This window comes from Ictidomys tridecemlineatus, chromosome 2 (assembly GCF_052094955.1).
Source record: "Ictidomys tridecemlineatus isolate mIctTri1 chromosome 2, mIctTri1.hap1, whole genome shotgun sequence".
Classification (NCBI taxonomy): Eukaryota; Metazoa; Chordata; class Mammalia; order Rodentia; family Sciuridae; genus Ictidomys; species Ictidomys tridecemlineatus.
Genome location: NC_135478.1, coordinates 140,029,326 through 140,044,155, shown reverse-complemented (window position 1 = coordinate 140,044,155; position 14,830 = coordinate 140,029,326). Strand labels below are relative to the sequence as shown.

At 43.5% G+C, this 14,830-nt stretch overlaps 1 protein-coding gene across 2 annotated transcripts in view; it reads left to right on the top strand.

Moving 5' to 3' along the window:
• Eepd1 (endonuclease/exonuclease/phosphatase family domain containing 1) overlaps positions 1 to 14,830 on the top strand; it is a 124,622-nt gene that overhangs the window by 66,180 nt on the left and 43,612 nt on the right. For both annotated transcript variants that reach the window (XM_078039856.1, XM_005319195.5), the window contains exon 3: positions 9,694 to 9,745. In XM_078039856.1, coding sequence (XP_077895982.1) covers positions 9,694 to 9,745 — 52 coding nt within the window. The remainder of the gene's footprint in view (positions 1 to 9,693; positions 9,746 to 14,830) is intronic.

Sequence of the window (14,830 nt, the reverse complement as noted above, 5' to 3'; positions counted from 1 at the left end):
AAACACCTTGTCCTTGTTCGTTTTTTGATAATGGAGTACCCTCTATGGTGGTTTGAGGATGGTATTCATTAGCCCAATATAATGGAGTACCCTCTATGGTGGTTTGAGAACGGCATTCATTAGCCCAATGTCTCCCTCTACGGCATCGTGGGCAAATACCCGGTATTCTACTTGTTTGATACCTAGTTTTGTTAAACCCTCCTCCTATGGGGCAATTCCTTTTAAAATGTCCTGTTTGTTGACAATTGTAGCATGTTCTTGGCCTGGCATCTAAAGCCTGTTTTACTGCAGCTGCCACAATTTGCCCTTGTTCATTAATGTCTCTGGCATCTAAAACCTGTTTTACTGCAGCTGCCACAATTTGCCCTTGTTCATTAATGTCTCTGGCATCTAAAGCCTGTTTTACTGCAGCTGCCACAATTTGCCCTTGTTCATTAATGTCTCTGGCATCTAAAGCTTGTTTTACTGCAGCTGCCACAATTTGCCCTTGTTCATTAATGTCTCTACATAATTTAATATATGTGTTTAAATCTTCATGTTTCCATGGTCTAATGATATCTCTACACCAACGATTCGCTTGGTCATAAGCCAGTTGTTTTATAAATGGCATTGCTTGTTCTGTATTCCCAAAAACTCTGGTAGCTGTTTGAATAAGCCTATCTACAAATTCAGCGTAAGGTTCATTAGCTCCTTGTATTATCTTAGATAATTGACCTTGTAAACCTCCAGGTTCTTGTAAAGACTTCCATGCCCTAACTGCATCTACAGCAATTTGTAAATATACACCAGGATCATATGCAAGTTGTTGCTGCCGATCCTCATAAGGTCCCTTTCCTAACAACATATCTAGATTTCTCTGAGGATAACCAGCTGCTGCATTTCGACTAGCCGTCTCCTTGCAAAATTCCTCATTGGCAACCTTCCATAACAGGTATTGTCCTCCATTTAGCACAGCTTTACACAAACTAGCCCAATCTGCTGGCGTCATGCTTAAGTTGGTAATGGATTCGACCAAGCTTACAGTGAAGGGTGCTTGAGGACCATAGGTTGCTACAGCCTCTTTTAGCTCCTTCACTGATTTGAAATTTAAACCCTGGTAAGTTCGCTGCCCTCCTACCTCAAATACAGGGCATACTTGAGATCCTGTCTCAGGATCCAAACTATCAACTGCGGGGGTTGGGAGTCTCTTAGCATATGGAGGTGGTGCTGTTGATTGGACACTTATGCCCTCTGGTGATAGAGTGCTGTTAGTAGCAGTCTCCTGTAGAGGTGGCGCTGTTGGTTGAACACTTATGCCCTCTGGTGATAGAATGCTATTAGTAGCAGTCTCCTGTAGAGGCGGTGCTGTTGGTTGGACACTTACGCTCTCTAATAAAAGGGTCTTATTAGCAGTCTCCTGTTTTAAATTTTCCCCTGATAGATTTTTCTGCTCTAAACTTTCTTCCTCTGACTCACTATCTCGAAAGACCTTCTCTTTCACTTGAATCTTTTCCTCTTTCTGACTAACTTGAGAGACTTCCTCTTCTACTTGAATCAATATGTCTTCTTCTTCCTCTACCTCTGTCTGAACTGAAGGCTTTGGACTAAGCAAACTAGATACCAACGTCCACAATGACAATGTGCCAACTGGCAGAGTCCCTGGGTTGTTCTTTTCTATTCTTTTTAAATCTTCACCATGATGGTTCCATTGTGATATATCTAACAGCTCCTCCTTAAAAAGCCATGGGCTATATTCTTGTATTACATCAACGTATGCCCTGACTGCTCTTGATTTTACTGGGAAGCTTCCTTCCTCTAACAATTTACTTAACACTCTTTCGGTTTGTTTTTTACTAATTGCTGATCCCGTATTTCTACTATAATACAACCCAACAAGATGACGCCAAACAAAACCGAGACAGAATCCAATAAAAAGGGAACCACACAAAATCATTATAACAGCCTTTCTATCCTCCTGACATATGCATCCGTCCTTTCTCCCTATCTGTTCCTCAAACGCAAATAGTTTTTCCTCAGATGTGAGTGGTTTTTCTTCCCTCTTACTCATCTCCAGGGACAGGAAAGTTAAAACAAAAACGAAGCAAAACAAAAGAGGAGACTTAGAATGGCTCCCCATCCTCTCGCCCTGCCCTCAGGGGCGAGCAGTTTACTTACCCTCAGTTGCTCCCCGTGCGAGCCACCAAATGCCGAAGTCTGGCTTGGCACAAATCAGGAGCCACTTGTCAAAAAGAAACTAACTTTATTTTTAGAACTACAAACGCCAAACAAAACAGCTCCAGGGAAAAACCCTCAGAGCCCAACTGCCACCACCGGCTTCCACAAGCCTCTCTCCCCCACACCAGCCTCTCAACCTCCCACAATCCTCCTCCTCTTGAGGCTGATTGGCTGGGTTGCGTGGGCAGAGCCAAAGAAGTCACCCAATGAGCAGCTCCGTGGAGGAGCCAATCAGCTAGATGTTGCTGGGGCAGCTGTGAGCCAATCATCAGCTGGCAGTCTGAAGGGCAGGGAAACAGCCCAATGAACATCACCGCAGAGGAGCCAATCAGCTAGATGTTGCTGGGGCAGTCTGAAGCTTGCTGGCAGCTGGAAGTTTGCTGGGGCCCCTTTGGCTGTGGCTCTCAACAGTACATAATGGTGCAATTTGTTGCTACATAACTGTTACATTATATGCACACATGTAACAGAATCCTTTGGCCAATATCATCCCCCACTATTTCCCTTTTTCTTCCCCCCTCTCTCCCCCTGGTCCTTTTTCTTTACTCTGCAGGTCTTCCTTTGATTTTTATGAGATCTCCACCCTCCCCTGTCTTTCTTTCCCCTTTTCCTCTCTAGCTTCCACATTTGAGAAAACATCTGACCCTTGACTTCTTGAGTTTGGCTTATCTTCTTATATTTTGTTCAACATAAAGATTTCAAGTTTCATCCATTTTCCTACAAAAGACATAATTTCATTCTTCCTTATAGCTGAATAAGACTGCATTGTGTATATACTACATTTTCTTTATATATTAATCTATTAATGAACACCCAGGCTGCTTCCATAGTTGGGCTGTTATGAATTATGTGCTACAAACATGGGCATGTACATATCACTATAGCATGATGATTTTGATTCTTTTTAAGAATTTTTTTTAATTGGTGGACACAATACTTTTTATTTTTATTTATGCGGTGCTGATGATCAAACCCAGGGTCTCACATATGTGAGATGCGTGCTTTACTGCTGAGCCCCAGCCCTGTCTTTAATTCTTTATCTACCTCAATTTTAATCTCATTATTTCTCCTTGTGTTCTAGGTCTTCCTCCACCCTCCTGGTACTTCCTTTGCCATTTCCTGACAGGCTCCTGTTCCTCTTCCCAGCTCTGAAATGGTGATGGCCTAGGACTCTGTCCTTGGTTGTCCTCTCTCTCTGCTCATCCTCCTGAGTAATCCATCCCCCTCAAGCACCATCTTCCTGATGTCCAAATCTAGAGCTTAGAACTGCTGGGCTACAGCCAGTTACTGGTTCACACTCCACTCAGAGACGCCAGGTCTTGAGCACCATGTGTCTGAGACCTAACTCGCCATCTCTGCCCGGCTTTGCTCCTAAGCAGATGGTCCCTCCAGCCCCTAGTTTCACAAGTTGGAAACTGAGGTGAGATTTCTCTCACCTCCTCATATCCATTCATTCATAAAACCCTACCAGCTGCTCATCGTGTTTAGAAATAACCCAAGGCTATTTTCCTGACCAAGCCTTAACCTTTTCTAATACGAACCATCTTGGGTCTGACTGTCTCCAGTATTGTCACTCCCAATGCCAGTTCATTCTTCACACCAATGGCTATTATTAGGTATCTTCTGCCCTAAATCATTGATGGTCATGCCTTGCCCTGCAAATGCAGTTCAAACTCCCCAGTGTGGCTTACCAGATTCTCTGAACAGGCTGCCCCTACCTGCTTCTGCAGTGTAATCTTCCAGCTTCTTCCCCCTGGCCCTCTTGGGTCAGTGTGTAGTCCATGAGTGGGCTGTGCTCACCCTCTGCCGTGGCTTCCAAGCTCATGATGTTCCTGTCACCTTACCTAGAACACTCCTGTCCCCTCTGCCTTGTAAGTCTATAGTTGTCAGCTCAGGAGTCTCTTCCCAAGGAACTGTCCAGTTTTGGATAGTGTCCTTCCAGCAGGCCACAAAGCAGTGCTTGACCCTTGAGGGTGCTCATCCTGTGGCTGATGTACTTGCCTAGTTCTTCTGTTAGACTCGGATGCTTGAAGTCAAAGGCAGTATTTGCTCATCAGCACCCAGTAGAGCCTGGTGTATAATACATAATCCTTAAGTATTTTATCCATGTGATGATAAATGGATCCATTGTCGAGCATTTATTATATACTTATTACATGCTGTTATATCTCATGTATTATACTGTAACATAATAAATGCAGTAGAAAGTCAAGAGTTGGAATCCTCAGAGAAAAGGAGTTAGAGTGAGTTCTTGACTCTAGTCCCCTTTAGGTTATCATCTGTCCTGGATGATAACCAAGCACAAGTGTCTCTAGAGTTGGGAGTGTAGCCCTTACACATTTTGTAGTCCCTATAGAGATGTCTTGTGTGCGTTCACTCAGGAACCACTGAAGTTCATCAGTCAGCAGCCCCAAGCCACCCAGTCTACAGGGATGTCCCTAGCTTGTTTCTTCTACACCATAACTTTTCTTCACCATCAGTGTGTGCCTAGCATTGTCCCCATCATCACTTCTAATTCTTTTATAAGCCTCACTCTGCCAGATACTACACAACTAAACAAGACATCTGCCCTCAAACACCTTGCCTTCTTGAAAGTTTGTTAGCAAACCAATTGCATGCATTCTGTGTGTTTCTGGGTGCTGTCCGTCTTAACTTCAGAACTTGCCCTTGAAGTTGTTTCTTTTTCTAAATACATCACTGCTATCAGCTGCTTTTGTACGATTTGCCTCTCTTCTCAAAGTGGCATGCAGAAAAAGAAATTGCAGTTTATTGCAGCTTTCATCTGATGGGGCTCTGCTGCTTTCAGAAGATGCTGACCAAGCACCATGCGACCAACAAACATATCCCCATTGGTCTATGTTGGAACCTAGGAGATTCTCAGCAAGACACATATTCCCTGTCTTGTAGGGCTTGATGTAACGTGGGGCATGTTGCATCAGAACATCCCAGTCCTGGGGCCACATGTGGCTAAGAGAGCACCTAACGATTAGCCAGAAGGTATTGCCATGGGTTGTGATGAAGAATCGGACCACCTCTAGGATAGGCTCAGAACCCTTCTGCCCTCATGGACAGCTCAGATAGCTCATGTCTCCCATTACTGCCTGTGGGATGGGTGTAGATGTAAATTCTCCCCACCCTGCTAATCTTTACCCTGATTGGTTCCTGTACATTATATTAGCTCTTTGTTTTTTCTCAATAAAGAAGATCCTGATTTGACTGTTCTCCCTGGCGCGTCTGATTGTCCTCTGCAGAGGGAGGGCTGGGTGTGGGCGGCCAGGCAACCTTTTCCTTTCTTGGCCCGTCCTGGTCGGGGCATGCTCCCCCAATCTCTCTCGCAGGTCATAAGGGAAGGGCGGGGGGGCTAAAAACCCCAACACTGTCTCACCCCTGCCTGGACCCAAGCAACACTGTAGCTCCTCTCAGCTCTTTGAGGGAAGAGATGATGAATGGCACAGCTTCTAAACTGTAAAGAGGTATTCAGTATATGTTTGTGAAATTAGCAGAAGGAGGAAGGGAAATTAGGGAGGGGCAGAACTGAAAGTGAGATATCAGATTCTCTTCCAGGGCAAGAAGTTAGATAATGTCAAATAGAAGATTTGGTAAATAGGTTGGTGCTTCTTCATACGTATGAAATTTCTTCCCAGAGAGTACCTGATGTGCTAGAAGAATCTGATAACTGAAATAAGTATCCCAAATTTGAAGAGTGTCCAGTAAGGTTGGAAATAACATTAGGATAGTTACATAACAGAAGAGGCACAACGTGCTTAAGAGACCCAAGGAAATGAGCAGCTGCTCTTATTAACACAGTGGTTCCTGTTTTGAAACTCAAACTATTAGAACTGAGCATCTTATATTCTGTCTCTCCTGCCCCTAATGCTGTCCCATCTAAGTTCTAATATTTCTATTTTTTCCACCTTCCCTTACTCCCTTACATTGATACTATTTAGTGTCAATTTTTAGAGATGTTAAATGGGGTTTAGCTCACGTGCCATTTTCAGTAGATTACTTTTAGCTTCCTGGAGTTGAATTGAGAACTACTCTTAAAGTTGAATTTAAGTACAGTGTAGGAAATTTCCATGGGAAGAGGTGGAAAGGGCTGGAGAGTCACAGTGTGCATGCCAAGTGTTTACCATCTCTGTTCTAGAGCCCAGTAGAATGAGGAGACCAGGGGGTGGTAGCTTTCATCTTTTTACCTAAATAAGAGTCAGCTAACAGCTTGGGAGGTTGAAATAGGAAGAAGGCGAGTTTAAAGCCAGCCTCAGCAACTTAGGAAGGCCCTAAGCAACTCAGTGAGTTCGTCTCTAAATAAAATACAAAAAAAAAAAAAAAGGGCTGGGGATGTAGCACCCCTGGGTTCAATCCCTGATACCAAAAAAAAAAAAAAAGTCATCTCAATTTCATTTTCATTCAGAAAACATTGGCTTTCAGATCACGTTCTACAGTGGCTAGAGAGTTAAAAAGCTGAATAGTACCTCAACCCTCAACCTTCTCTCAAGCCTGTTGATTTCTTTTTTTTTTAATTTTATGTGGTTCTGAGAATCAAACCCAGGGCATTGCAGGGCCTTGCACATCCTAGGCGAGCACTCTACCACTGAGCCACAACTCCAGCCCAAGCCTGTTGATATCTGATACTAAATCAGACCTCATGACTGTAGAACGGGCAGGAATAAGAGACTGTCCTTCCACTGTCAATATTTTCCAGTGGTTATTTCAGAGGCAATTTAAGCTTCTGAAACTTGAGCTCAACTAGATACTCCCAACTTAGCATCTAAGTTGCCATCCAAATTGCTAACTTGGAATCTTAGATTTGTATATTGGGAATCAGAATGTGCTGGGGAGTGGCCAATGGCTTTGACCTGCCGCTAGGCATATTTCATTAATGACTGTCATGCAACTGCACATAGCAGTTTTTCCAAGGATGAATCCATCCAGTCATCTTATTTGAAGCATTCTTTGTCAGAGAAACTAAGTATAGTCTATGTTTTTTACCCACTCTGGAAATGTCTGAGCTGGAATATCGGAGCTTTGAAAGCAATTTGGCCCTTAGGCCGCTGGGCCCCATCAGTCAGTAAACAGTCCTTGAGCTGTTCTCCATGTGCCGGTTATAGGCACTGCAGAGGTCATTATGTATTTAAGAATGTCTGAGCCAGGCTCAGTGGTGCACACCTGTAATCCCAATGGCTCGGGAGGCTGAGGTGGGAGGATCTTGAGTTCAAGCCAGTCTCAGTAACTTAACGAGGCCCTAAGCAACTCATTGAGATTCTGTCTCTAAATAAAATACAAAAAAGAACTGGGATGTTGCTCAGTGGTTAAGTACCCCTGGGTTCAGTCCCTGGTACCAAAAAAAAAAAAAAAAAGAATGTCTGAGCCCCATCCACTAGGAACTCTTACACTTGGGAGGAGACAGACAAAAGCATCCCAACAAATAAATACTGCAAAGATACCAGTAAGTAGACCCAGAAAAATACAATGTGAACAGGGTACTCTTTACCTTGGGAGTTCAGGAAGGCTCCCTGGAGGAGATGGCATTCACATTTCATCTAGAATGAGACCCTGAGATGGAGTTTGTGTTGTAAAGCTCTTGGGGAAGGCCCTTCCAAGCCAGAGAGACAATGAAATCAAACCTGTCCAGTGGAAAGAAGGAAAGCTGGAGTGGTTGGAGTAAGGGAATGCCCAGAGACCTGTCCATTATCCTGGATGTTCGCTAAATCTTGGTTGTTGGTAGTGGCTTCTTATAAGCCTTGAGAACATTTATTGCACTTCCTGGAGCTGCTTTCAAATAACCCAGTGCATTTGATTAGATGCACTTGCTTAGTTGTCCAAAGAGAGGATGAAGAATTCTGGAAGTCAAGGTGAACCTTCCAATGGCATAATCCTGTGGAAGGAGCCAAGTGGAACAGATGGAGAACATCTCTGCTCTTCAGAGTCTGTGCAGGTGGTGAGAGTGCGGGCTACAGTGACCAGTCACCCCAGCACATTAGCCAGGTGGAGAAGGAGCCATATCACCATCAGCAGCTGACCTACTCCCTAGAAAATCTCCCTGGACACTTGTGCTTCTATCTGTGTGCTGAAGGTAGTGCAGCCCTTCCCTGCAGCCTTAGCCATTTGCTCATTGGATACATGAACCCTTCAAAGCAGCATGTCCAAAAAAAGGAAAATATCTTCCCTATAAAACCTGTATCCACCTCTGAATTCTTTCTTTCCAACTGCTGGCTGCAGTCTAGGCTCAGGCCCCTAGCTTGGGAACTGACAAGTTGTCTCTCTCCCCTGAATGACTTGGCAGATCCCTCTGTGGACAGCCTTAGTCACAGCTCCCTCCCCAGGCAAAGCTGTTTTGATTTGGCCTTTTCAAGTGCTTGCTTTCACCTCTTTCAACTCTCTAACCTCTATGGGGCCAGGCTCCTCTGTGCATCTCTGTGCACACACCTGACACACCACACATCATATCCTGATTTGACTTTAGCTTCAAAGAGGCTGTGAGCGCCTTGCAGGCAGGGGCATGTCAGAAAACCACGTCCATGCTCAGCCACTACACACAGTACGGCTCCAGCAGTGTTGCTGAGTTGCTGAGCAGGTCCTCTTTGTATGTAGTGATTTTATCTATTTTCTCATTATCATCAAAGGCACACCAAGTGAAAATGGGTACTGAATATGGGTAGCTGTTTTCTTCTTCATACTCATCTAAATTTATTCAAATTCCTTGCATGAAGCAGCTAAAGTTACTTTTAGAATGTTTTGTGGAGAAATGTATATAACATCAAATTTTCCATTTTTGCCATTTTTCAGCGTATGGTTCAGTAGCGTTAGCACATTCACACTGTGTGTAGCCACCACCACCCTCTGTCTCCTGCACTTGCTCATCCCAAACTGAAATTCCATTCACATTACATAATAACTCCATATTCCCCAGATGGTCCCATTCTCATTTCTGCCTCTATCAGCTTGACCACTCTGGGTCCCTCATGTAAGTGGAATCATGCATTGTCTATATTTTTGTGATTGGCATGTTTCACTTAGCATAGTCTCTTCAATGTTCTTCTACGTTGTAGCAGGTATTAGAATTTCCTTCCTTTTTAAGGTTGAATGACCTATTCCATTGAATGAATACGCCACATTTTGTTATCTGTTGATGGACGTTGGAGCTGCTTCTACCTTTTGGTTATTCTGACTACTGCTGCCATGAACATTGGTGCGCAAATATATTTTCAAGTGCTTGCTTTCAACTCCTGGGGAATATCTGAAAGTAGAATTGCTTTCATGATTTTGTAAAAATTACCTGTAAAATTTAGAAGCATTTTTTTTTTTTTACTATTTTTGGAGTAGTGGTTTTAATTCAAACTAAAGGTCACTGTAAGATGAGAGGAGACAAAAATGCAGGTTGAAATTCCACACTTCTGTTCTCGCAACGTGTGTGATGCTGCTTGGTGATATGACATGATTTGTTTTCAAGTGTGGTTTTGATTTTTTTTTTTCTTACAGCATCAAGCTTCTAGCTGTGCAAGAACTACTTGACAAAGAGGCCCTGGAAAAGGTAAATATTTTGTTCTTCCTGCCCCATCTTCACAAACTGCAGAGTGCCACACGTGGGAAAAAGTCTGCTTCTCCCAGTCACCAGAGACAGCACTTATGGCAAAGGTGGTCCATTATTTGTATTCTGGATAGTGAGGTGTACACAACTATAACCAGAACTCTCCACATTGCTCATACTTTGTTCACACTTGCCGAAGCAGCCTTGCTGGTTTCTCCAGGGTTGTGTGAAGGCAGGGGTTTGACCTGCAACAGGGTGGGCCACACTAAGGAAAGGCCTTCTGGGGTTCACAGCACCACGAGCCAGAGGTCTCCCACCAGCCAGGTTCTGAGCTCACCCCTTCCTGCCCCTCTGCTTAGCATTCTCTCTCATCTGGGTATATGGCTGATGGAATTGAGACCTGGCAATGTTCAATAACTTGCCCAAAGCAAATGAACTAAACGGAAAAGTAATGATTTGAATCCCGTAGTTTCATTTCCCAAACCAGTGTGCTTTTCTATTTAGCAGGCAAGTTTATAAGTTTGTTTCCCTAAATTTTAGGCTATCTCTGAGGATTGGGAAACAATACTATTGCCATGAACATTGGGGTATAGATATCTTTTCAGGTGCCTGCTCTCAACCCTTGGGGAATATACCTGAAAGTGGATTAACCCACCCGCAAATTGATGTTTCACTGTCCCCTGAAGAGACATCCAATGTGTCTCTGTTTTCTATGTTCAGGTCAAGTCCAAAACAAGATCCTTTCCTAGTTGTGGTTTCAAGTTCTGCTTGAGAGTTGGGGGACTATACAAAGCAGGCCCCCACATGCCACACCTTAGGCTGCAACTTATACCTACTCACCTGGGGTAGCTCAGGACTCTTCCTGTAGACATAACTATGGATATTAATTGGAATAGTTATGCTCACATCAAAGCAAATGGTTCGAGAGATAAGTACACAAACAATATGATTTTATTTTTTGGAATTTAAAAATGGTTTAGATCAGTGGCCAGTCTGTTAGCACTAAAGTGAATAAGTTCTTTAAAATAAGCACCAAGCAGTGCTGAGGGGGAGGGAAGGGTCTGAGCTCTGGTGTTGTATTTAACATCCCCTCAGCCTCGTTTCCAACCTGGGTCAAACTGGGATAGTGTTGCTGTCTAGCCTCAGAGAAGCGAGAGGAGGACTAAATGAGTTAATGTAGTAAAAGGGCTTTCTAAATACCAAAAGCACTCTACTCATATTAATTCTTAATTACTTGTATTAATTCTTAATATGCATTCAGCCATTAAACCACACTAGGCCTGGCTATAAAAGCTATTAGCCAAACAACAGCACTGGATATAGACGGTAGATTAGATAAAGGTATTATATCAATGCCAACTTCTCCTTAATTTGATAATTTGCTTGTGATCATATACGGGATTGGTTTTGTCCTTGAGAATGATAGCTGATGTATTTAGGAATAAAGGAACATGAAGTTTAAAACTTGTTCTCAAATGATTCTGAAAAAAAATTGTGATCTATCTAAGAGAAAGATCAGCATAATAATAAAGCAAATGAGACAAATTGCAAACAATGGAGCTTTCAGGGAGAAGGGGTATATGAGAGTTTTAGGTATGTTCTTGAAACTTTTCGAGTTGACTCTTCTCCCCCCCCCCCTTTTTTTTCTTCATTATGGTCACTACAGTTATTTGTGTTATTCCTCAAAATAAATAAATAAAGTCCAAAAACCTGGTAACTGTGGAGCCCCAGTGCTAAGTTTAGCAGTATAATAAAAATACACATACCAAAAATATAACTTAGGCTTTTGAGTTGTGTACTGTCAGTGTAGAGAGGCCACATAGCCAAGCCTTGGTGACTAACTGCGTACACAATCTAACAGTGAAATGGGGCCAGATTGCTGTGGTTGGCAGAGGAGCCAGGTATATTACCCTGAGAATTCCTTGTAGAGGCTACCATAGCTTGGGACCAAAGCCTGCCTCCGTAATGAATGGATTATCTTGGGTTATTTATCCTCTCTGAGCATTAGGTTCCCAGTCAGAAAAAAATGGAAATCATAATCCCCAATTCACAGAGGTTTTGAGAGGGCTAATTTGATAGTCCATGTGAAGATCTTAAGCCCTGTGCCCAGCACTCGGTGATCCCCAAAAGTTAGCTGCTGTACATATTCTTCCTCCTCCCCCTCTTCTTCTGCCTCCTGTCTTCTTCTCTCAACAAGTCTGATGATGAGTTTGTGTTGTTTCTCATCTCAGTAGATGAGCAGCAGAAAGCTGATCTTAATGTGCACAGGGGCAAACTGAGAGCCAGGTGCACTCAGTTTCCTTCTTTCCCTTCTGTGCATTGGTTCATTCATTCTTTCATGCAGTAGGCATTTGTTGATATTTCAGTGTGCCAATAGAAAACATTTCTAGAAAAGTCCAGAAGCAACCAGGCATCACGAGTTTGGTGGCCAGTTGCATTTGGGGTAACACATGATATATTGCCTGCAATCGTACTATTTTTTGCAGTAAGATTGGGCCAGTTGATATGCTGAAATAAGATATGTTCCCTGAGAGCCTCATCACTGACAGATTCCCTTCCACTGAGAAGTTATTGGTTTTTTTAAACTATAGAGTTCTGCTACTCAAAGTGTGGCCCACAGACCAGCAGCATTGGAAACCTGTTAGAAATGCAGAATCTCAGCTCCCATCCTAGATCCCCAGAATCAGACCACATTCTAAAAAGACTTCAGGTGACTTACATGCACTGAAGTCCAAGAACATTGCTGCAGGATCATTGATTATCAACATCATGACTGTTTACTAGTTTATAATAGTCAGAGCCTATGAGAAGTCAATTTTTTTTTCTTTATGGCCAATTAAGCTCCTTTTTATGGCATCAAAATAGAGGTAGACACCATCATGCTAATTCTAAGAACCTTGTTTTTTGTTTGTTTGTTTTTTAATCTTTGACTTGCCTGCTGCTTCTTTTCACTAGGAACATAGTCTTTATTTAATTTAGCAGGTAAAGCCTGCAAGAAGACCCCAACACACACAGCCTGCAGTCCTCAGACCTCTTTGTCTTGTAGCTGGGTGTCAAATGGCAACCCACTTTTGGGTTATGTAGTTACTAAACTCCAGAGACCCTATAATGATGGAACTGGACAGTTCTAGACCCAACAGTCAGGAGTGTGGAGGTCTCCCTCTTATAAAATGGGAGCGATTCTGAAGGGGTCCTCTCCCTCGTAGGCATGGGTAGGCTAGATCTGAACAGTAAAGGATTTAAATGATAGAAGACATAATATCAAACACTAAAAAGAAGCCGCAGTGTTTGGAGGTCTCACAGAGAGTAGTTTTTCTCACTGCTATCAGGCATTACTGTGATCTTAGTATTTTGGCTGCCCCCAGCCGTGTGCCTGAGTTGCACTTTCCCTAGTGGTTTTCGGAGGAGAGCCTTTCCATTTTTAGAAGCGCCGAGGTTTTCCTGCTTTGTACAGAACTCAGAGCCAGTTTACTCCCAGCCTCACCTCTATTTGGCAGTGGGACCTGGCAGAGGACATTCTTCTGAGGCCCAGGCCCCCTTTCCTCATCTTTAAGACCCTTTTCTATGGTTCCCTCCCATTCAAACTCTGGGGCTTCATTTTATATGATCCTTGCTCACATGACAAAGGGGATATTTGGGCTTTTTGTACTCTTGTCTTCTAGGTTTTTTTGAGATTGACACCTACTTGAAAAGCTGCCTGTGTGATCCAGGCCTGTTGGGGGCACAGGCCACCCATCTCACACCTGTTGCCCCTCTTGCTCCAACCCCCAGTCCCCCCATGCTGTAGGCCATGACTCAGCCATTAATCCCAAGTCAACTGAGTTCATGCTCCATCTTCTAGAACTGGCTCTGAGGGTGCACAGCTGCCCCTTGCAAGGGATCTACTGGGCTAGTTACCCACCAACCTCAGTTTCTTTCCAGCTTCTTTACCCTTGTGGTTCTTATTGGGTTTGAGGGCTCTTGTGTTTCATCCGTCCTACTCACCATCAAAGCAGGCTTTCTGAGAAGACATAAATGGTGAACACATGACTGGTGAGCCCAGGACATAGGCCAGTAGGGCTCTGGTTTTTACCTCTTACTGTGTCTTAACTTAGGGGCAGTAGATTGTGGAGAAGGTTTGGAACACCTAGCATGTCCAGTCTCTGGATTTCTCCTCTCCACCAACATGGCACAGAGCTAGTTCCCAAACTAGTGACAGTGATTTGTCACTTACTGAAAAAAATAAGTCATAAACCAAACAATTAGTGATCTAAGTCTCTTTGTCAATTTCTTCTTTCAAAAAATTGTTAGAACTGTGAGCAGGGCATCTAATAGATATAAATATCGGGCATGTAACCTCTCTCAGAGAAAGTGTTTTGGATTTAGATGTGCTTTTTTTGTCACATTTCCATCAGGTCCCAAGAGCAAGGACTTACTTTGAGAAGGATGCATGTCATGCAGCCTGTGTACTCTTTGCTTTGAGAGTGGGACCTTTTTGTTTTTCTGAACTTAAGTCACAGGGATTTGTTTCCCAGGCTTTAAAAACAGGCTCATCTAATCCTTTAAACATGGCATTGCATGGAAGGAAATAAAAATATTGGTACAGCTTGATTTAGAAAGATCGTTTTTCAATGACCCTTTCAAATGGCTTCCTGCAAAGCTGCAGACAATAGTTTGGCCAAGCTAGAGGTCACCCTCACCCTGGCAGGACCAAAGGGCGGGCCACCAGCTGACCCAACTTAGACCAACGCCTGTCTGAAGAGCTGCCTATGTAAGCCAGGCTTCCTGGAGACACAGTCCACCCAGCTCACCACGGTTGCCTGTTCAGCCTCACCCCACCCCGGCACCCCAAGGCCACAACTCAGCTCACAAGTCAACTGAGTTCATGCTTCATCTTCTAGATCTGGGCTGTGGGTTCAAATCCAGCTCTGCTGCTTGCTCAAGAAGGGGATTGTCAGGCAAGTTACCAAGAACTTCAGTTTCTTTTCAACATGCAGGGTCACAATCCTGTATCATTTGAGATTATTTGTGAGAATTAAGTGAAATAATAAATAAAGAGATTGTATACATAGTAAGCACCAGGGTGACAGTACCTGATACCTTCCCAAG